This window comes from Pygocentrus nattereri, chromosome 6 (assembly GCF_015220715.1).
Source record: "Pygocentrus nattereri isolate fPygNat1 chromosome 6, fPygNat1.pri, whole genome shotgun sequence".
Lineage (NCBI taxonomy): Eukaryota > Metazoa > Chordata > Actinopteri > Characiformes > Serrasalmidae > Pygocentrus > Pygocentrus nattereri.
The window spans coordinates 28,008,379-28,029,981 of NC_051216.1; the positions used below are offsets into that span (position 1 = coordinate 28,008,379).

Below are 21,603 nucleotides of genomic sequence, written 5' to 3' on the forward strand. Positions count from 1 at the left end.
TAAAACTCCAGCAGCACTGTTGTGTCTGATTCACTCATACCAGCACAACACACACTAACACACCACCACCACATCAGTGTTACTGCAGTGCTGAGAATGATCCACCACCCAAATAGTACCTGCTCTAAGGGTCCATAGGGGAGAAACAGATGAACTACAGCCTGTAATTGTAGAACTACAGAGTGCACCTATATAGTAAGTGGAGCTGATAAAATTGACGATGAGCGTAGAAACAAGGAAGTGGAGCATAGAAACAAAGAGCGTAGAAACAGGCATAATGTGTCTGATCGTGTATATATGACTTAACGGTCTCTGTGAAATACAGGGAAATATGAGTGTATTTTTGTTTGGAAAAGACTAACAGTAGAAACTTGTGTATGTGTTTTTCAGTGGAGAAAGTGGTTCTGGAAAGTCAGAGGCCTGTAAGCACATCCTTAAGCACCTGGCTGCACGCTCTTGCCCCAAAGACTTTGCCCTGGAGCCACGCATGAAGCATGTGAGTACTTCCGCCAGGGCCAGAGATCTTAGTCTTATTTATTTTCTAAAGCACTTTCTCGCTGTAGACTAAACTGATTTTGTCCATTAGGAATTCAAAGATGTTAATTAAAAAAAAATCAGTTGGTCATGGCTAATTAACAAGCACCTCGTGCTTGTTCATCTCATCTCATGCTCTCACTGAGATGTGGACTACTAATTAGCTTACTGCTTAAAGTGGAATTTCTGCATAATTCAATTGCTGAGATGTAAGCAAAGTCATTTAGAGTGATTTGATGTGAAATAGTGCATTATAGTGAACTATACCAACTTGGAATTCTTTTCAAAGGAATGAACTGAACTTTCTTGTGTGTTCTGAGTTTTTTCTGAGAAGAACATGTATTCACAGTACTATTTTTAATCATTTTAACATTTTTAGTATTTTACTATACAATATCCTGCATGTCCCTCTTTGCCATGGATGTATTTTAAGAAAAAAATGTTTTAGGCCAAAACATTATCTCAGAACTATTGTAAAACATTGTCTGAGGTGTTCAGGCATGTCATGTGATAGCTTTCTGTGTGGTAGCTTTGAGAGGCGTTACCTGCTTTGGACACTGTTAAGTGTGTGTTAAATACTGTGCAGAACTGTTGGGTTAAATAGGCTTCATATTTTTGAAATTCACTTAAGTAGCTCTGGTATATACTGTGTGTGCTTTGAGTTGCTACAGATCCTGTTCCAAAAGGCAACAGTATTTGAAGCAGTTCTTTTAAGTCGCTGGAGAATTAAATGCTTTGAGGGATTAATGGGGGGAATTGAGTGCTGAGAATCTTTCTGCTGTAGCCTGTGGGGTGTGTAGCAGGGGGTATGAGCTCAAAGCTCTAAGTACAATGTACATGTTGCATCAGATGAAGTCACAAGCCTAAGCTCCACATTTAGGTCAGTGTGCACAGATGCACTGATTTGTGCTGCTAGAGTATATTCTACAGCATTGGTATCACTCTGCCATCTGGTGGTGGAAAGTTTAACAGCATCTTTTGAATGCATGTCTTGAATTTTTGTTAGACTTCTTAATTGTGCCTAAGGACATTCTGATAAGGTTCTGTCATATTGCATTGTAGTCCAAGAGTACAACTAGTCCTATCTGAGATTCATTTATTTGTTTACCTGTTTGTTTTTCAGGTGAATGCTATCCTAGAGGCTTTCGGTCACGCTAAGACACCAATGAACAACAATGCGAGCCGCTTTATGAAGCTGCTCTGTCTACAGTACTGTGAAAAAAGGAGAACTCTGCTCAGAGGTCAGTATTTGGTACAATTTCCAAGAGCAAATAGTTATTATCCTGCAGAATGTAATAACAAAGTTCAGACTTGGCTGTGCAGCTGGAGACTAAAGGGCCCTGTTTACATTGGTATTAACATCTGTCATGAATAATCAGATTTTAAGTGGACAGCGATTAGCCATTTACATGTGGCAATTCCTTGAGAAATGTTCCAATCGTTTAGGTTACACAGATTGCTGATTCACCTTAGAAGCAAACAGGAAAGAAGATGAAGAAGAAGCTTTGCAAGGAGTTTAGGAGTTTAGGTTTTTGTGACATTGTATCTTTTTTTGTTTGATTTGATTGGTTTCACATTGCAATGGCTATAGTGCACAAAATTTGGTGGGTTTTTTTTGTCTTTGATTGGTCAGGAATTTGGTGGCGAGGGACTCTGTTACTGTAAAGTTTCTCTCCATTAGTGCAAAAACACTAATTTAATACTGATTTAATTTTTTTTATCCAAATGTATCCCTCAAATATATTGACAGTGTGTAATTTCTATGATATGTATGTATCTACACATGTTATACGTATATAATGCTTTATACCCATGTTGCAAGAAAATAGACTCTTTACGGTTAGTTATAAAAACTTTATCTCTATGATTTATTGATTTAATTATACTTTACAGTGAATTTAACCCATCTGATCAGTTGCTTGGCCCCACCTATGATATATTCTGTGAAATATATCTGTGATCCATGTGACTTCACAATCACTGCTTTCTCACTATTAGCAATATAATAAATATGAAACAATATAAGCATCTGTAAAGAGTCACATGTTAAAACAGGCAGATTTTGCACTTAGTACCATACCAACGTGTTGCTAGAAGAGAAAAGTGTGTGGTGAATTGATCCAGATTGAGTTCACCTGGAAATGGACTGAGATCCCTGATTTTTGGTCCAAAGTTGTGTGAGGTGTACACCTGTATACAGGTGAAGTTCTGTCAGAACGAACCAGTCTGTTGTTTGTTCTGACATATAATTTTATTGGTCCACACCAAAAAATAGTAAGTGTGAAAGCTCCGTAAAGGTTGAATGCACTGTGAATGTCTAATCTGACATGGTAATATAGTTTTGGTGGGACTGCTTTTCCTACAGAGGGCGCCAGCACTCTGTGCATTTTTCAGCAGACCCGTGTCACACTGTCTTTTTGCCTTATATGATTTAATTGAAGGCACCACTATATCTGCCCCAGAGCTACCTAGTGAACTTGAACGTTAATAAAAAGAGATTTCTCTGTCTGTTTCTCTTGGTCCATACATCAGAAAATATTCACATAATGTAATGGGCAACTTTGATTTTCAAATACAGTAAAAATTAATAAATAAATAAATAAATAGAACAGGTTTGATATAACAGCGATGATGCTGCATGATTGCTAGGGATTATGTTGCATTAATGGTGGGTGTATTGTAGGTGTTCTAATGTTCCATTTTATACTCTAGTAAAACCTGTTTGCAGTGATTTTATTATTTTTTTTCTCTCATTTGGAGGAATTAAATTTTGTTCTGTTTGTGTGTGTGGTCAGCCCGTGTGTACACCTACATGCTGGAAAAGGGCCGGCTCATCTGCGTGCCGCAGCAGAATTTCAACATCTTCTATCTGATGGCTGAGGGCCTTTCAGCTGAAGAGAAGAGCAACCTTTACCTCAACAATCTCCTAGCTCACAGGTAAAAATACTGTAAAAACTCTAATAATATTCTTACGGTACATAGACAGATAGCAACTAGATAATCTTAAATGGTCCTTCTACTTCTACTCAATTTGTGAGGAAAAATGTACTGTTACAGTTCAATCATTACTATTTATTTACTAATTACTCTTTTAGTTCAATTTCATTGTGTTCTATTGGTAGCGTAGGGGCTACTTTTAGCATGTTCGTTTTTACTCAAAAGTACATAAAAAGTAGGAATAACAGTTAAGGACTTCTGTCAGTACATCAGATAGGTTTGGGTATATGGGTATAATATGGGTATTCTGGGAAGTACTGCCGCCGCTTTGTAGGTTAAGTCAGTACTGCTACTTCTGCTTCTACCCAAGTGGGTTTGGAAAGACAAGCATATAAAAACAGGTAAAATATAGTGTAATTGGAAGAGTAGTCATGGTTATTCAAGTGCTTTTAACTGGCATTTAACAAAAACACGTCAGCTGTTTGGCTTTCATTGGATAATTTGCATGAACTGCTAAGTTGCTCTGACTAAGCTTTTAACATGCAAACTCTATTTAGAAACTGACATGTCACATTAGTTGGTAAATCAAGTTAAGCATCACATAGGCACAGTTTTACTCCAGAGCACATCCGCAGGTGTCAGCACCAATGTGTTTGTTTGAACATTAAGCTCTTACTCTGTGACCTGCTATTTCATGTACTGCTCATGAATTTTGCATTCACAACATGATTGTGCAAAAATCTCAGAACCAGGTCACAGGCTCTGGTGTTTGCTTGTGTGCGTGGACTTTTGTTTAAACCGGTGTGTTTTGTGAGTAGTGGGGTGGTTAATCTGGAAACAGATTAAGCCTAGTAGTGGAGTAAAAGTTCACTGTTCCACTTTTTTAACAGAAAATCCTTTCTAGGTCTCAACTAGGTGTGATGTCTCTCAGAAAAGCAGATTGCTTATGTCATCTTCAGAGCAGTCACTTAAATCGTGTCTGTCCTGATTTTTGGTGTTATGGAAGCAGATTTGACACAGGTTTCAGTAAATACGAGTTACATATTGTAATAAAGGTTCCCTGTCAGCTACTTCTGAAGTTACAGTGGAGTTGTTCAACCATTAGGCTATCTGCTGCTGTTTATAGTGGTGCAGTTTTTTATTATTTAAAATAAATGTTGTGTTTTTATGTTTACGTATATGTCAGGTACCTTAGCTGGGCATCTGGTGAAGCTCCTGCAGTGGGCACAGCCTGCCCTCAGAGCAGGGAAAAGTTGGCAGCCCTGAAACAAGCCCTGCGTGCACTTGGCTTCAACAAACTGGTATAGTCTGTATTTTCCTCTTTATTGCAACTCAGTCTTACTAGTAGCATACATACAGTGGGATCCAAAAGTCTGAAACCACGTTGGAAATCTAAGATATGACTTTTTAGAAATTAAAAAAGTTAAATAAAATCAAGATTCATGATTTTGCACTATTCAAATTTAAGTAGTATTTGACAAAAAAAAGAGAAAAAATCAGATTTTTTTTAGGGTTTTTTTGAGTCTCGTCCTTTTCATTCAAGCTTGTGTTCATACAACTCTTGGTTCATCAGTTTCATCAGATCAATTCATCAGAGGTCTTCACATAATCTCATGGAATGCATTGCCTGCTTGAGTGCAGACTTTCATTAAAAAGCAAAAAAATGTAAAAACTCTGCTTTTCACCTAAATTGCTACACTGATAATATAATTTGTAATGAAAAATCTTGAATCGAATTAGAAAGAAATGCAAATTGAAGCACTTTCACAAGCAGTCTCTGACCTTTGGAACCCACTGGGTATACTAGACGTCTGCACAGGCATGAAATGGATGCCCAAACACAACCCGTACATGTGACCTGACTCACCATGCCTGATTGGTAGAGCCAAATATGAAACCCGACACAGACCTACTCACACTCCTGTTGAACATTTCCAACCACAATAAACTTGTTGCTGAAAACAAAGATTCAAAAACATTCTTTAATTTTAATAGAAGTTAATATAAAGAGATTCCATTCCAAGCATTTTTAAGTATTTCTGTTGGTCCATTCATCATAAGTCACACAATATAAAGGGCAGCTGCTGTGCTCAAATGATGTTGAAAAGCAAAAATTGGAAAAAGAAAAAAAAATGAAGACAAAATTATACAAAACAGCTCAAACTAATGACTTTTTAAACAGCTACACATCCTTTCAGACTCTTAGTCTTGAGTTATCCTGTCATAGTGGAAGAATGAATAGAAAAACTGACATTTCTAGTTCGATCCCTGGTGATGCTACTGCCATTTGTAGCCGGGAGTCCAAAAGAGCACAATTGGCCTCGCTCTCTCTGGGTGGGTAGATGCCCCCCCTTCTCCTCCCATCACTCAACGCGATAGTAGTCAACGCAGACGTCTGTTAGCTGACGTAACAGATCTGGCGGTTGGCACTTTCCTCTGAGCACGTTCAGCTGTCCAATATTGTTGTGTGAGCGGCAGCTTGAAAAGAAGCGGTGATTGGTTTCACAGGTCTCGGAGGAAGCGTGTGCTAGCTTCACCCTCCTAGCGTTGGTAGCATCATATGATTGGGGGAGTCCTAACTATCGGGTGGAATCGGAAACGACTAAATTGGAGAGAAAATCGGGTAAAAAAAAAAAAAAAAATTCTGATAAATTAATACTTTGTGTTGTTTTTTCTTTTCTTTTTTTCCTGACACAGAAAAATACTGACCAATACAAGTCATTAATGTGGTGCCGCTGTCACATTCACACACACACAAACTCAGGCATGCTAATTACCACATCAGATTTTCTGTATACATATCTTTCTACAATATAAACTTATTAGTCTGTAATTAACCTGGAGCAGACATTAATACGCAACTGTCTCCTGTGAGTAAAAGAAGTGTGTGTTTTTTGAGGCTCTGGTACAGAGGGCTTGTGTGTTTTTGTGAGCTGTGTAGCCTTGGGCGTTGGCAGCAGCTCTAGACATGGTCTTATGCTGCGTTATAGGAGTTTACAGTAAGAGCACAGTAATACTACTCTCTGAAGCTCATTACCGTATGTCTGCAGACTGATGACTTACCAGCTAATAACAGACAAACCTCAGAGTAGTTTTTACTGTGCTGCCACAACAACCTCACTCAGCCTGTGCATAAGTATGTATGTGTGTTCCCAATTGAAATCAACCTGATCGGCACAATGTAGCAGTATTAGTTTGATGGGGAATTCCATAAGGTGTGCTGAGAGAGAAGAAGGGGGTGGGGGCAGTTAATTGGAGCTTAGGGAGATTTTGACAGAATAAGAAAGTTTACTGCAGGTTGGAGAGAATGGCTGCATGACTGGAATGAAAAGACTTGATGGAGACCGCTGAAGATGTTATGTAAATTGTGCTGTATTGTATTAGGGATGCACTGATATGGAATTTCGTGAAACCTATATCAGCCCATTTAATTACCTCAAACGAGTTAGTTAATTAATATACAAAAATGTTGTTCAGTGTTTACTCAAAATGGATAAAGTCCTTCCCTGTGCTTTGGTGCAAATATTCATTCGTGTGTAAAGCACTGGTGTCCAAAACAACTCCTTTATTTTAAAATGGATTGTTTCATGAAGTAATAAACAAATGACTGCATATCCAATGGCTACATACTGTCTTATTGACAAAAGGCGTCCATTTCTGAAGATTCAAATGGCTTCAAGCATCTTAGCTTTCTGTTTGCAAAGTGCTTGGGGGATGATATTTATCAACTAAAATCATTCCTGGCTATTGGCTTAACTATTAAAACTGAACAGAAAGCACAAATTGTTTATACTCATAACATTTAGCATAAGGGTATGCTGTGATACAAAAATAACGTAATGTAAAGAGAACAAATGAAAATTCTGAAAAATAATTGACAACATACGACTCTTTAGTTTTTAGGACTTATCCAAATTAACTCATCTTAACTTGTTTTACCTAAGTTACATTTAAGAAGAAATAGTGTTTATTTATTTATGTTACAGACAGACCAGATTAGACCAAAATTCTTCTGGTCTCTTCTTACTTTTTTCATGAGTTCTCTACATTGAAAAAGTGAGGGTTTTTTTTTTTTTTTTTTAACCCTCCTGTTATGTTCATTTGTCAGGAACAGACATGGTGTTCCCGGTACATGTTTAATTACCCAAAAGATATCTGAAACCAAAAAAATCCTAACAAGCAGTGTGAATATTTAATTACTAACTCCATTGCTAATTATTCTACCAATATTTAGTGCAATGGTGTTCTTTACCTGTAACAGGTAATGGTTCAATTAGGATAATTCACTCGTTTTTCATTAAAAAAAAATGCATGTTCAAACTTTTTTTAATGTTTCACTACTTTATTACTTTGGATATGCCAACATAAAAAACACAACAGTTTTACATGCATGCACTATGAACCAGAAATGAACTACTATCTACACAGCACACGAGTGACATGTCATCACACTGTGCTTTGTGCAAATGAATTTTGCACATTTCACACAGGTCATGTTTGTCTTGACATCGTCAGATGGCCTGCAGACCTGGCACCAGCCTTTCATCCACTGTGATATTAGGGCTTGGGTTGTAGAGTAGTGGACGTTGCTCTACCCACTTGTCCCACACTGTCCTAATAGCTGCCAGCTTGTCTCTCTTCCGTCTATCAGCCCTTGTCTCTCGATTATCAAATCGAATTACTCTGGAGAAAATATGAAAAGTCTCCAGAGACATTGTGGCTCAAAATATACCCCTGCCTCTCTCTGCATCCCACAGACCGACTGTCAATTCATCCTTCGACTTATAGACCCCCCCAGGATGAGGAGCCCCAAATATGCATCTAAATGTCTTTTGTCCAGCTCCTTCCACTTCTCCCCCAAAACACGCCTCCCTTCTAGATTTGTCATTTCCAGAATGATTTTTTTGTATTGAATCTGGCATGACCAGCTCAAAGGCTGACTTGATGTCAGTCACACAACTCAGTGCCATCCTAGTGGGCCCTGGCACTGTCTTTATTATGTTTTCTGCAGACAGTTTTGCCTGACGCACATTTCGGGATGAAGACCACTGTATTTCACCATTTTTTTGAGACAAATGTCTTGCTTGGAGGAATAGGAATAGCAATTCCCTCATCTGGTTCAAAATCAGAATCATCAGAATCAGAATTTAGCTCAAGATAGTCTTCGTCTTCAGACACATCCTCCTCTGTTTCACTGTCATGATCAATGATGACTTCCAGAGCCTCCTGGACTGTCATCCTTTTGCTTCAGCTGCTCATTTTGTAAAGGTCTGGTCTGCTTGACAGAGCGTAATTTTGGGTGTACTCCCATGCAGAGGATTTTAGATTTTGCCCCTCCCCTGTTTAGTGTCCACTGAATGTGGGTGGAGTTTACCCGCGAGAACATAAATGGTTTCTATAAGGTAAAAGTCATAACATCTGCACCTCTTTCTCTCTCTCTCTGTGTGTGTGTGTGTGTGATTGGGGTGAAATATGTCTCACAGTTGCAAAGAAAGACATACTCTGACATTTTTGACACCCATTTACCTCCAGTTTGACTGCTGGGTCATATTGACCCGAACAGTATCTATGTGATATAAACATGCAGGGGGTGGTTACAAATATGTGAGATGAACCATTTTCATATTATATGTTGATTACACAATTTAAGGCAAGCAGAAGAAGTTTGATGCTAAAAAAATACTTTTAACTATTTTTCCTAGATCTTCAAACCTTGAAACGGGTCAATTTGACCCGTAACATAATAGGAGGGTTAAACTTGAACTCCTATACGTAATGTTGACGTTATCATGTCATAAATGTCATAGCAGATATCATGCGTTGTCATGAGTTGTCATGACAGAATTATTTTAAGCCATATAAGTGTAATATAACTATTACCCGTAACAGTTATGACAGTTGTTGTAATGTAATGACAGCTTATAACATGACTTCAAACGTTGTTGCATATGTCAATGACATATTGCAGTGACAATTACCATTAGCTGTAACACAACACTGTGCAAGTACAATGCTAGTAATCCCAAACACATTCAGTGATGGTGAGGTCTGGACTTCTAGGTTCCTGGCACTACTGTTTAAGGCTGCTAATGGTCATGGAAATGTCACAACCAGAAAAAATGAACAATTATTGATGTCTTATTGACAATACTTGTCGCTGATACCAGTAAAACTATGGGTTGTCAATATCGGTCAGTATCATCAGTCAGCTGTCTTTCGTTTGGACTGTAATGTGAAGTGAAGTCTCTGTATTGTCACCATTGATGTTATTAAACAAACCTCAAGAGTACCAAATACAAATGGTTGGCGTATGCAACATTAGGAGTCTGTCCCAAGGACTGAAGTTGGCACATCAATGCACACATTTATATTGGTTTATATATATACTGGTTTACCACTGTTTATGTATTATATTATCCTCTGTTCTGTCCCTGTCCGTGTTGAAAAGATTGAAAATGTCCAGAACTGGTCACTACACATGTATGTGTGCATATTCAACCTAGAAATAGGGAGCTAAATTATCAATAGTAATGTCAATAGTATGGGACCAATCAATAGTATGGGACCAATAGTAGTTCAGTTTTCTACAATTTATCTACACTGATATATCGGCCACCAGTACAGTGTTACACAAAATGGGATGAATGATCCAAAGGCTGTTATGTTTTCAACTTTATACCAGGACAGAATAACTTTCCTATAAAGATTCTGCTCAGAGATAGAGTGCTGTACATAGAGGGCTTTCAGATGGGTTTTTTCCTGAGGTCTCACACACACACGCACGCAAGCGCACTCACACACACACACACACACACACACACACACACACACACACACACATACACACACAGGGGAGTGGTGTGCTTTTATAATAGAAGTGTTTATGATATCAGGGGACACGGAGTACTCACACCTTGTGTTCAAACTGTTATGCTGGGTCACCCTGCTAAAAATTCACACAAACACACACACACACACACCTGATCTCCAGCCAGACAAAGTGTGCTAATCCTACCAGGAACCTTTTTAAATCTGCTTCATTAAAGAGGGATTGTTCCTTCATCTCATCACAGCAACATGAGCCTCAATGATAAATCTCTTACACATACACGCAGATGCACAGGTGGACAAAAGCGTGCTTGTCCACTTCTCTCTTTCAGTGACGTACTGCTCTTTCATTCTCATTCCTCTCACCTATTTTCCCTTTCTTTCTCGCACACTCTAGCATATATATATATATATATATATATATATATATATATATATATATATACACACATATACAGCCACAGGTCATAGTCATACATATGTCCAAAATATAGTACTCTGCAAAAGTCAGAGACTGCTCTTGTTTCCTTTCTAGTCGAAACATCCATTAAGGACAAGTAACTTATTTTTCAACGTCAGGAATAAAGCAGAAAATGCATATTTAGAGTGGAACTACACTGAATCCTTAAGAACTGGATACATTTAGATTTTTTCAGTAATTTAGTGTGACCGTGCTTTACCTTTTATTACAGATTCCATTTTGAAAGAAAGACTTTCTTTCTGATTTTCAAAGAAATCTGTAGGGATATTTTTCCAAACCAAAGTTTCAAATCTTCCAAGACTGAATCTTTTAAAGGCATCTTTTGTTTCTCATGATCCAGTCAATTCCAAACACATTTAATGATGTTGAGTTCTGGGCTTCAGGGTGGCCAGTTCATTGTTCTGATGTACTGCTTATTTGATGGTGATCGTTTTGGTGGTCTAGCATGGCTGCAATGATTTTCTAAGCCTTTAAGACATTTACACATCAGACATGATTTAGTTGTGTATTTTTATTTTTTCCAAATGTCAATAAATTGAACAGGTGTACAACTGCTATTTTTCGGACAGCAAAATCTTGCATGTGTGGCCTTGCCATGTTAACAGCCAAGGTGACTTATTGGCTGTGTCCTAGCAACTACAACTTTCTGATACTAAAAAAGGATTAGTTTGTCTTCATCATGTGTGGTGCCCCTAAAGCAGCTCCTACTTCGTTATGAACTGTCTTCTAAAACACTGACAAAGTTTTAGCTCCTGAGTAAGGAGTCACTAGATGACATTTGGGTGACATAGATTTCATTACTTTTTAGCTACATTAGCACCGTAGCTCCACTCCAAACATAATAGAGCAACATTTGGACACCAAACATGTCTTGGCCATTCAGCTACCTTTAGATTAACATGAACTTTTCAGTGAACTAATCTCTGTGACTGTGTACACAAAAAAAATTGACCTTTCACTTTCACTCAAAAAAAAAAGAAACTAATTCAATACAAATAAATACGAAGTCAGGACACGGAAAATGTATTGTGAAATCAAACACACTATAACTCCTTTTTGTGTCTTTCCCTCAGGAGGTGGAGAATGTGTTTGTGGTTCTCTCAGCACTATTACACCTGGGTGACCTGCGCTTCACAGCCCTGACGGACGCAGAGACATCTCTGGTATCTGACCTGCAGCTGCTGGACAGAGGTTAGTGCAGCTGCACTTTGGGCCTGCAGGGGGCGAGCTGTACTGCTTGACTTATGGTCCAGAGAGAGTGAGAGAGGCTACACAATTAGAATGGTGTTACACACCCACCATCCTGGCTTGTTTACATCAGTTCTGCTGTGGATTAATAGCAGATCACTCAGTACGCAATGGAAAAATCTCAAACAAACACACACACATACAATTATACTATTGTGTTAATTGCTCTCCTGCTCTCAAGCTCTCTTGTGCCCCCTGCCCCCCATGCCCCAAACACACACACACACACACACACACAGAGGTGGAGAGTCACCTGTTTTCTTAAATCCTGCTGAGCACTGGAGCAGAACAGCTTCGCTGCTCTTTGCCCTCTGCCTTACATAATACAACACTTAGCTACTACAGTACGGACCACAGCCATGGTAAACAAGTGACGTCAATACACTCTCTCTCACTCCCTGTCTCATACACGCATGCACAATGTGGCCATTATTAACAATACATGAGTTCACTGGCTCTGATGTCACAGATGTGTAAAGTGGTCCCCATGAGCCTGCACACAAAAACACACCCTAATACACGGTAACACACACACACACACTCTCACACAACTGAAGCAGCAGGAAAGTCTCTAGAGTGAAAGCAGCATTAAGGGAGAGTAGTTGCTGTCTGGTGTTCCGAGACAGAGAGCAGAGCAGGTCATAAGAGACACTCACCATAACATGGGGACCTGATGTTTGGGTTTGTTCACTGCTCACTGTTCCAAATACACAGCACATTACCGTTTTTCTCCTCCCCACAAGCACTTGTTTAGAGCTTCAGGTAGATGTGATGTGCTGGTCTCTATGGATTAGTCAGACTCTGTTTATCTGTGTGTTTGTAGTGGCAGGCATGCTGCAGGTGAGCCCGGAGGACCTAAGCTCTGCTCTCACTTCTGATGTGCAGTATTTCAAAGGTATGGTCTACAATGGGGGAAAAGCAGATGGGGGTAAAACACACTAGCAGCAGACATCGGAAAAAAAAAAAAAAAAGGAAGTGCTCCATCACAATGCAAAGCAGCCATTTACTCTATTGCAAACAGTTTAGATGCACCAATACAACATTTCGCTGCTAGTACAGATTCTTGTGTCTGAACTCAGGGTATCAGCTGATACCAAGTACTGATATTGCTCTTTTAAGGCTTTCATGTTTTGTAGTAGCAAGATATGGAAACAACAAATATACAGGAAAGCAAGACAAGTCAAGTTTATGTATATAGCATACACAAAGACAGTTCAATATACTTTACATAAATGAAGGAAAGTACATAAGAGTTAAAATAAATATAAATAAAAAGTAAAATAGGCAGTATTGCACAAGTCTTTTCCAGCACCCTAAGTGGGGATGATCAAAATCTGTAAGGTATCAGTCTATCAGAATAACAGTGCTAACATTTAACCTCCAGAAGAGTTGATTAAATCTAGGATAACGGTTATACTCAAGTCATTCCCAGCATCCTAAGGGAAGAAGATTAGAGTTACAGCCCTTAAATGGATGAATGACAACAGTAACAAGATTATACTTTGAAGTAATGCACAAAACCTCATAGAATATTAATCAGTTTTTTTAGCAATTAACCATGAATTGAGGCAGTTAAACCCTAGGATAGCCAACGCACTGGTGCCTTGTGCCTTGTACTTTTCCGGCACCAAAGAAAAGCTTAGACGATGATTGTTCTTCAAAGTGCAATAACATCTACAAAATATTCTGTTTACAGTATTTACTTTCCTCAGCCTTGTATAGAATGTTAGATTCACCAACAGTCCAAACAGATGGAATATATTACCAAAGTGCTAAAAAGATGCAAACTACATAACATTGAAGAAAAAAAAAGTATCAGGGGTTATGGTCTTATTTGTCTTTTGCCAATTTTTCAAATTGTGTGCTAATGTTACGTGCCCTCCCGACTCCAGTGGGTCATCAGGCGGAAGGTTACAATGATTTAGCAAGTCTTTCCGAAAGACTTCAGTTTCCTAGCATGTTTTCTGTAGGCAAAAGGCTAATGCATCCCAGGCATGCAGTGCTTGACTCTCATCTTCTTGATTCAAGCACCAAGACTCCACACAACTACACATTCTACACTTGTAGGGTACAATTCAGGAAATGGTTGCTTTTATTAGTATGAGCATTGTACATGTTTGCATATTGTAACATATTGTAAATAACACATTCTATTATTTCTCTTAGTCTCCCATAGTAAGACTCCACTTTTTTATCCATGTGTTTTCTGTGTTTTTTGCTCTGTCATTATGTTGTTAATGTGAATGTGATCTCAGGATTAGAGCCGTTAGTAGCTTGTTCATTCATTCTTTCTTTCATTGAGAAACTGAAGCAGTCCTGGACTGGGCCCAGTCTGTTTAGAAAGTTATCAATGGATTATGCCTGGGGTGAGATCCCAGATAGACTACTCTAATGACTAGTGGCCTTCAATTTGGCACAGTCGGCTAATTTTGGACGATTGCCCTCCCGATTCACACAAAACAGAGAGAGCAGACTGAAGAATACACTCATCATGCTGACCCAAGCTATTGCTGGGAAGTGTCTTTTTTCCTCTATAAGAAGCACATGACAGAGGCTGACCCTTAACCCAATTCAGCTGAACTTTTGCTGTAATGCAGCGAACACACTGACCTATTGCCTAAAATTACACACACATCATTGTCTGTCGTACTCTTTTTCTGTCTGTCTGCTCTCTTTTTCTGTCTGTCTGGCTTCCTATTATCTCTGCTTAACAAATACACAGGGGGTAGCATTTGTAATAATGATGCTTTACTACTGTGGGATTGTGTTTTGTGTGTGTGTGAGTGTATATATACACTATCTCACAAATGTGAGTACACCCCTCACATTTCTGCAAATATCTTTTCATGGGACAACCCTATAGAAATTAAACTTGAATATAACTTAAAGTAGTCAGTATACAGCTTGAATAGCAGTACAGATTTACTGTCCTACGAAAATAACTGAACACACAGCCATTAATGTGTAAATAGCTGGCAACACAAGTGAGCACACCTCACGGTGAACATGTCCAAATTGTGCTTAAAGTGTCAATACTTTGTGTGACAGTCATTTGATTATTATCTAGCACTACCTTAACATGATGACATCACAGAGCTGGTGGATATTAGACACCTTGCATTCCTCTATCTTCCGCTTGAGGATGCCCCACAGGTGCTCAGTTGGGTTTAGATCTGGAGACATACTTGGCCAGTCCATCACCTTTACCTTCACCTTCCTCACCAAGGCAGTTGTCAATGTAGAGGTGAGTTTGCAGTTATTATTGTGTTGGAAAACTGCCATGCGGCACAGTTTCCAAAGGAAGGGTATCATGCTCTGCTGCAGCTCCCCAGTGCCAGACCATGATGCTACCACCACCATGCTTGACTGTAGGCAAGAGACAGTTGTCTTGGTTCTCCTCACCAGGGCGCCACCACACATGCTGGACACTATCTGAGCCAAACAAATTTATCTTTGTCTTGTCAGACCATAGGACATGGTTCCAGTAATCCATGTTCTTGGACTGTTTGTCTTCAGCAAACTGTTTGCGGGCTTTCTTGTGCGTCAGCTTCAGAAGAGGCTTCCATCTGGGATGACGGCCACACAGACCGAGTTGATGCATTGTGTGACAGTTGGTCTGAGCACTGACAGGCTGACCTCCTACTTCTTCAACCTCTGCAATGCTGGCAGCACGTATGCATCTATTTTTTGGAGCCAACCTCTGGATGCTGAACACATGGAACTTCTTTGGTCGAACCTGGCGAGGCCTGTTCCGAGTGGAACCTGTCCTGGAAAACGGCTGTATGACCTTAGCCACTGTGCTATATCTCAGTTTCAGGGTCTTTGCAGTTTTCCTATAGCCTAGGCCACCTTTGTGGAGAACAACAATTCTATTTCTCACTTCCTCAGAGTTCTTTGCCATGAGGTGTCATGTTGAATATCCAGTAACCAGTATGAGTGAATAGTGCCCAAAACACCAAATTTAACAGCCCTGCTCCCCATTTGCACCTGGAACCTTATAACTCTAATGAGTCACATGACACCAGGGAGGGACAACACCACAGTTGGGCAATATTTGGACATGTTCACTGTGAGGTGTACTCACTTGTGTTGCCAGCTATTTAGAGATAAAAGTGTTGTTATTTTCAGAGGACAGTAAATCTAAACTGCTGTACACTGACTTTTAAGTTATCTTATAAGTTTAATTTCTATAGTGTTGTCCCATGAAAAGATATAATAAAATATTTGCAGAAATGTGAGGGGTGTACTCACTTTCGTGAAATGCATGTATAAAAACGGTACATTTGTCACTGTTTTCTTTGGCAGCAGAGTGGAATCAGTGTGTATATGGAAGCTTACACTATATCAGGCCCTGAATGCAATAGCAAATGCAGTGACTTAAACAGTGACTTCACCTAAGGACACCTAGCTAGAGTCCAGTATGTGTCTTTCATACAGTATTGTGCAAAAGTCATGCACCTAAGGAAACTGTTTAAAATCATTTTCCATTGTGTTTTTGGCAAAATGCATTAAATACATATAAACACACATGACCATTACTGCAGTAAAAAGTAACAAAATTTCCTATTTTCAAAAAAGTCTTGTGAGTGAATTCAAAGAACACAAGTTTAGTTCCAGTGTTATTCCTGATACTCCCAGCCAGATTTTCAAAAAAATGTATGATTTAATTTTTTAATTTAATGATGATGTGTTTGAGCCAAACTATGTATTTAAAGATGATGAGTTAATAGTCGGCTGTCACAAAGAGAAGTTTGGCAATAGTCAAGCAAATACGTTGATATACATAATCACTAATTCCTGTATTAATTTAGCTTGACGGAACAGACATTACATACAGCCTCACATACATACTAGCACACATACTGCCTGGGAGTCCATGGCAGTGGCCCTGCAACTCCTTAGTAACCATCTGAGATACCGTAGACTGGACCTACTAACACCTTAGCAACTGTCTGGGATTCCAAAGCAATGGTCTAGCAATCAACTGCGGTAGCATAGCTAGAGATGTGAAAATTGTGGCCTGATGCCGATATCCGATATTTTTGATGTAGTTTACACATCTGCTAATGCATAAACGTTTTCAAAATTTAAAACATTAGCTATACAGAGACTTTCTATAGGGTTACAGTGAATAAAATGCAGATATTTCAGCATAGTAACCCAGCATTACCTGAACATTCTGCTTTTCTGAAGTATGAGAAATACAGTACAGGTGTACAAATGGATTTATGATGATGTAATATCTGTTTGATCTGTCCATTAATTTTTTAAGCAAACATTTTCTGATACCAGTGAGCAAAAAAAAAAACTCATCCTTTATGCTTCAATCCAGGGGATGTAATTACACGGCGCCACACAGTGGAGATGTCCAACCATCACAGAGACCTCCTGGCCAGAACTGTCTATGGACGACTCTTCAGCTTTCTAGTGAATAACGTCAACTATTATCTCCAAGGCCAAGACGAGAGCCTTGGGTAGGTTTGATTGTGTGCATATTGAAAGATTTAAGCAAGTATTCATTTTGCTCGAGAAATAAAGGAAAAAATAGAGATGAAAACATTCTCTAAATGAGAGAGAAAAGAAGGAAGAGACAAGCAGTGAATCAGTGATATGTAAATGTGTAATTGTGTGACGGAGCTCTGTTTGCTCATTGTTGCTCTTTACCACAGTACATTCCAGTACATTACACACCATTTCCCCATATTGCAACAACAACTCGGGCTTTAGCTGCCTATGCAGATTGTCTGTTTTTTCAATTCCTTGTCTTTAGAGAGTGCACTACAAGCACAATGTTATCACGTCCTTCTCACATAACTCCTTTGATAGCACCTATCATAACAGAGAGTGAAGGTGAAGGTTTAGAATAGCTTGCATAGCATGGACCATGCTTATAGCGTAATGTGGATGAGTTATCTGGTGGTTAATACACTTCTGGCCTCCTTCCCAAGCCTCTGCACTGTCATTGAGCTCAGGGTGTGGCCTCTGATGGCTGCAAAATAATCTTCTGGAACTCTAAGTATGTATTTAGGTGCCACATGCAGTATGTATTGTGAAAGCAAATACACACAGACAATAATAAGCTTCAAGAGGGGTTTACTGAACAATGATAGCCTAACAGTGAAATCTTTGGGGTTATTATCAGCCTGCAGAGTGGATATGCAACATTCTGTATGCAATATGCTGTATTTCAGTAGGTGTTCATTGTCGGCTCTGTGATTTGAAGCAACTACTGGAAACAAAAGCTCCCTAAATAGAACTTTTAATAGTGTGTATATCATGTATGTAAACGTTATTTGACCCTGTTATAGAGTAATAAAAGATTAATGTGCCTTTCACATTTTTTATTACCCCTTAAAATCCCAGGCTTAGTATATACCAAGGCTTATTATTATGTTACTACAGGCTCTTCAATGGAAACTGGTTGAGCTATTCTTAGCTTATAGAAGTATATAATAAAGCTATTAAGGAGCTTTATTCAAGCTTTTTAAGAAGTTAAGACTATGTAAACAGTTTAAAGTTTAAAACATGCAATTTACTTCCTGGTCTATGCAGTCCAAACTATGGTTTAAAACAGCCCAGTTGAGCCCCGTCACACTGAACTAGTAGTATAGTATAAATAGTATTTCAGCCTAGACTGCATTTTCTTATTAAGACAAAGTATAGACCAGCCATTCAGAACAAAGCTTATGTACATGTACCAGTCTTAAAGATACAGTAACAACTACAGCCTGTTAAATTTTAACCATACATTGGTGACCAGTCATTTCCTATGGGAGTACACAATTTGTAGCTTTGATTTAGTAACAAGTGGCAAGTAACATGGCTACAGAGCATCAAGTGACGAAATGTTCTCGTTTTGCAAATGAATGATGACTCGGTGACATGAGAATTTCAGTGTGAACTAGTAACAACAGCACGCATTTTAAAACAGCAATACATATATCATTCCCATTTTTACATTTTCTTGTCAATCTTGACTGTGTACACACCCACACACAACAATGGCAGCCTCAAACACACAAAGCTGAGGCAACATTAGCTACTTATCTCTTCCTTATGTGAACGTACAGTAAGGGATAAAGAGAGGTTGAAAATAGTCTTATAACAAATAAAATCTGATTTTGATACCTAAAATTGTTGGAAGTGGGCCTCCACTAAAAAGCAAGTTATAAAATACTATAACAGTACTCATAAAAGTTTTATCTCTATCTCAAATCTATTTTGTCCTCATTTCCTTCATTTACACCAGGACCTCTCAAGACTTCACCAGCACCATCAGCATTCTTATACAAGATTAATAAGTGGGTAAAGCCAAGCATGTCCAGTTTTGTGCTAGTCAGCGCATAGTGTCAGCTGCTTTTGGATAAGGCTAATGGCCATTGATGAGCACATAACCATGCTTAGTACTGATCAATCAGGGTAGAGGAACTGCCATTTTAATGAGAAGGTAGCAAGTGGAGCATAAGCTTCAATAAATGCACAATTTAGAAGTACTGTTTTTGCCTGCTAATTCACCTGCAACAATGTTATTATTCCCCTTGTTCAGTTAGAGTATCTATTCCTGTGTGTGTTTACAGGGACCCTGCACTTGAAATTAGCATCCTGGACATCTTTGGCTTTGAGAAATTCCAGAAGAATGGCTTTGAACAGGTAAGGAGGTGTCCAGAGATGCTGCTGTCTTTGATGATGATTTTAATCATGATGGTGGTGGTCCAGGTGGAGATGTTTATGTTTATGACTGTATTTCTTGTGCAATAATGACAATGTTGATGACGAAGCTTATTTGAATGCATACAGGCTGCTCTGTATGCTCCTCTATATTTGTGTTTAGGTTTAGTAACAATAAAATAACATTAGTGATATTGATGACAGCATTTATTTGGATGTGATATAATGCAGTGCAATGCAATTTCCTACATGTTCCCTCATGTGCACTACCATTTGGCCACATCTGCCCAAGTGCAGCATCCATAACGTCACTGTGGTGTTGCTGGTCAATGTTTCAGGCACAGCTCCTCCTCAGATGGACCGAATTTCCACTCTATTAACATTACAGAAGCCAGACTGCATGCAGCCTCTTCCTTCCTGTCTTTGTTGTCTTCAAACACAAAACTGATCTTAGGCATTGGTAAGGTCAGCCCAAATTTGATGTGGGGCCGATGTGCAGCCGCAGACCAGAGGGAATGAAGGCATTGTGCCTGCGGTCCCTGCTTCCCGTATGGAGAAGCCTTAATCTATCCCACAGATCCCTACAGCCTGCCTCTGCCCACTGCATGAGCATTTTTAGACATTAATGCTGGCTGTGTCCCAGATGAGCTGCCTATATAGCAATCTCATTGAAAGTAGGAGGTTCTTCACTTGCATTTGGAAACATACTGCTTGTGTATATGCATTCTATAAAAAGCTAAAGGATAGCTATTACAGTCTTGAGATCTACAAGCTAAATCACAACTCTGCATTCTAAAACAAAGGCTTAAGTAAACTATTTGACCCAACTAATGGATTGCTCAGCTTGATCTGCTAGTATTGATTGCATGGACTTGGATGGTCAAAGATTGTTCATGGATGAAACATCTTTAATTGTTCACGGAAATATTGGTGGAAATCTCTTGAACTGCTGCTTTAGAACACTTCTGTTGCAGTTTTCTGTGCTGTGAGACTAGTGTAATTACTTGTAAAAGTATGTTGTATGTCCCAATGTTTGCAGACACCTGCTCACCCATTATTTCTAATGAAATCAAGGAGGTTAATGCAGAGTGACTACAATCCACAATGTATGACACACGTGCACTCACGCACGCATGCACGCACGCACGCACACACAGACATACACACTACAGTTTTATTTCATGCACTGCAGCAGGAAAACATTTATTGAGCTAAATGCCAACTTACCAGCAGTAGAAAGCTGTTGGCAGCTCTGTATGACAGGCTAATCAGAAATGCTAGCAAACATGTTCTCAGTCACATTTCTTTCCTAGGATAAACGAGAGTAGGCTGCTGGCCAACTAACTGAAGCTGTAGGAAAATTGTTCTTCAAACTGTCCTGGGCAACAAGGCTTATGTGGCTGTGTTTAATGCCTGCTCTTGTATACAGGTCCTCAAACAGAGACCCCAACAACATCAATAAAATAATAAATAATATTAATAAATACAACAACGATTATAGTAAAATAATGACGGTAATAATAATGCAATTATAAGAATTCATTTTTTCCCAATTTTCCACTTTTTACTTTCTTTAGGAAAAGATATAGATAGAATACAGTGTTATAAAATAAAAATATTTCACAGTTGCAGACCAAATAAATATAATTTTCAACCAATCTGGATAAAATAAACACAATATCTCAATTATACATGCTGTAGTTCAGTGTGTATGTGTTGTTGAGTGGTGGTATTATTTTTCCTCTGCATTTAAAGGTATTGAAAAGCTTTGAATTTGATTTTTAAGGTGTGCAGCAACCATCGTTGATGTTGGAACATTGCTGTTTTGGACAGTTTGATTGTATTCAGCCACAAGAGCATTACTGAAGTCAGGTACTGATGTTAGATGTTTAGTTCTGGAACACAAA

At 38.9% G+C, this 21,603-nt stretch overlaps 1 protein-coding gene across 5 annotated transcripts in view; it reads left to right on the plus strand.

Annotated features, from left to right (window-relative positions):
• Positions 1-21,603, plus strand: part of myo16 (myosin XVI) — a 226,034-nt gene that overhangs the window by 140,822 nt on the left and 63,609 nt on the right. For all 5 annotated transcript variants that reach the window (XM_037539483.1, XM_017704691.2, XM_037539482.1 and 2 more), the window contains exons 14-21: positions 391-496; positions 1,658-1,775; positions 3,330-3,471; positions 4,658-4,772; positions 11,854-11,971; positions 12,852-12,923; positions 17,361-17,502; positions 19,606-19,678. In XM_037539483.1, the coding sequence (XP_037395380.1) occupies positions 391-496; positions 1,658-1,775; positions 3,330-3,471; positions 4,658-4,772; positions 11,854-11,971; positions 12,852-12,923; positions 17,361-17,502; positions 19,606-19,678 (886 nt within the window). The remainder of the gene's footprint in view (positions 1-390; positions 497-1,657; positions 1,776-3,329; positions 3,472-4,657; positions 4,773-11,853; positions 11,972-12,851; positions 12,924-17,360; positions 17,503-19,605; positions 19,679-21,603) is intronic.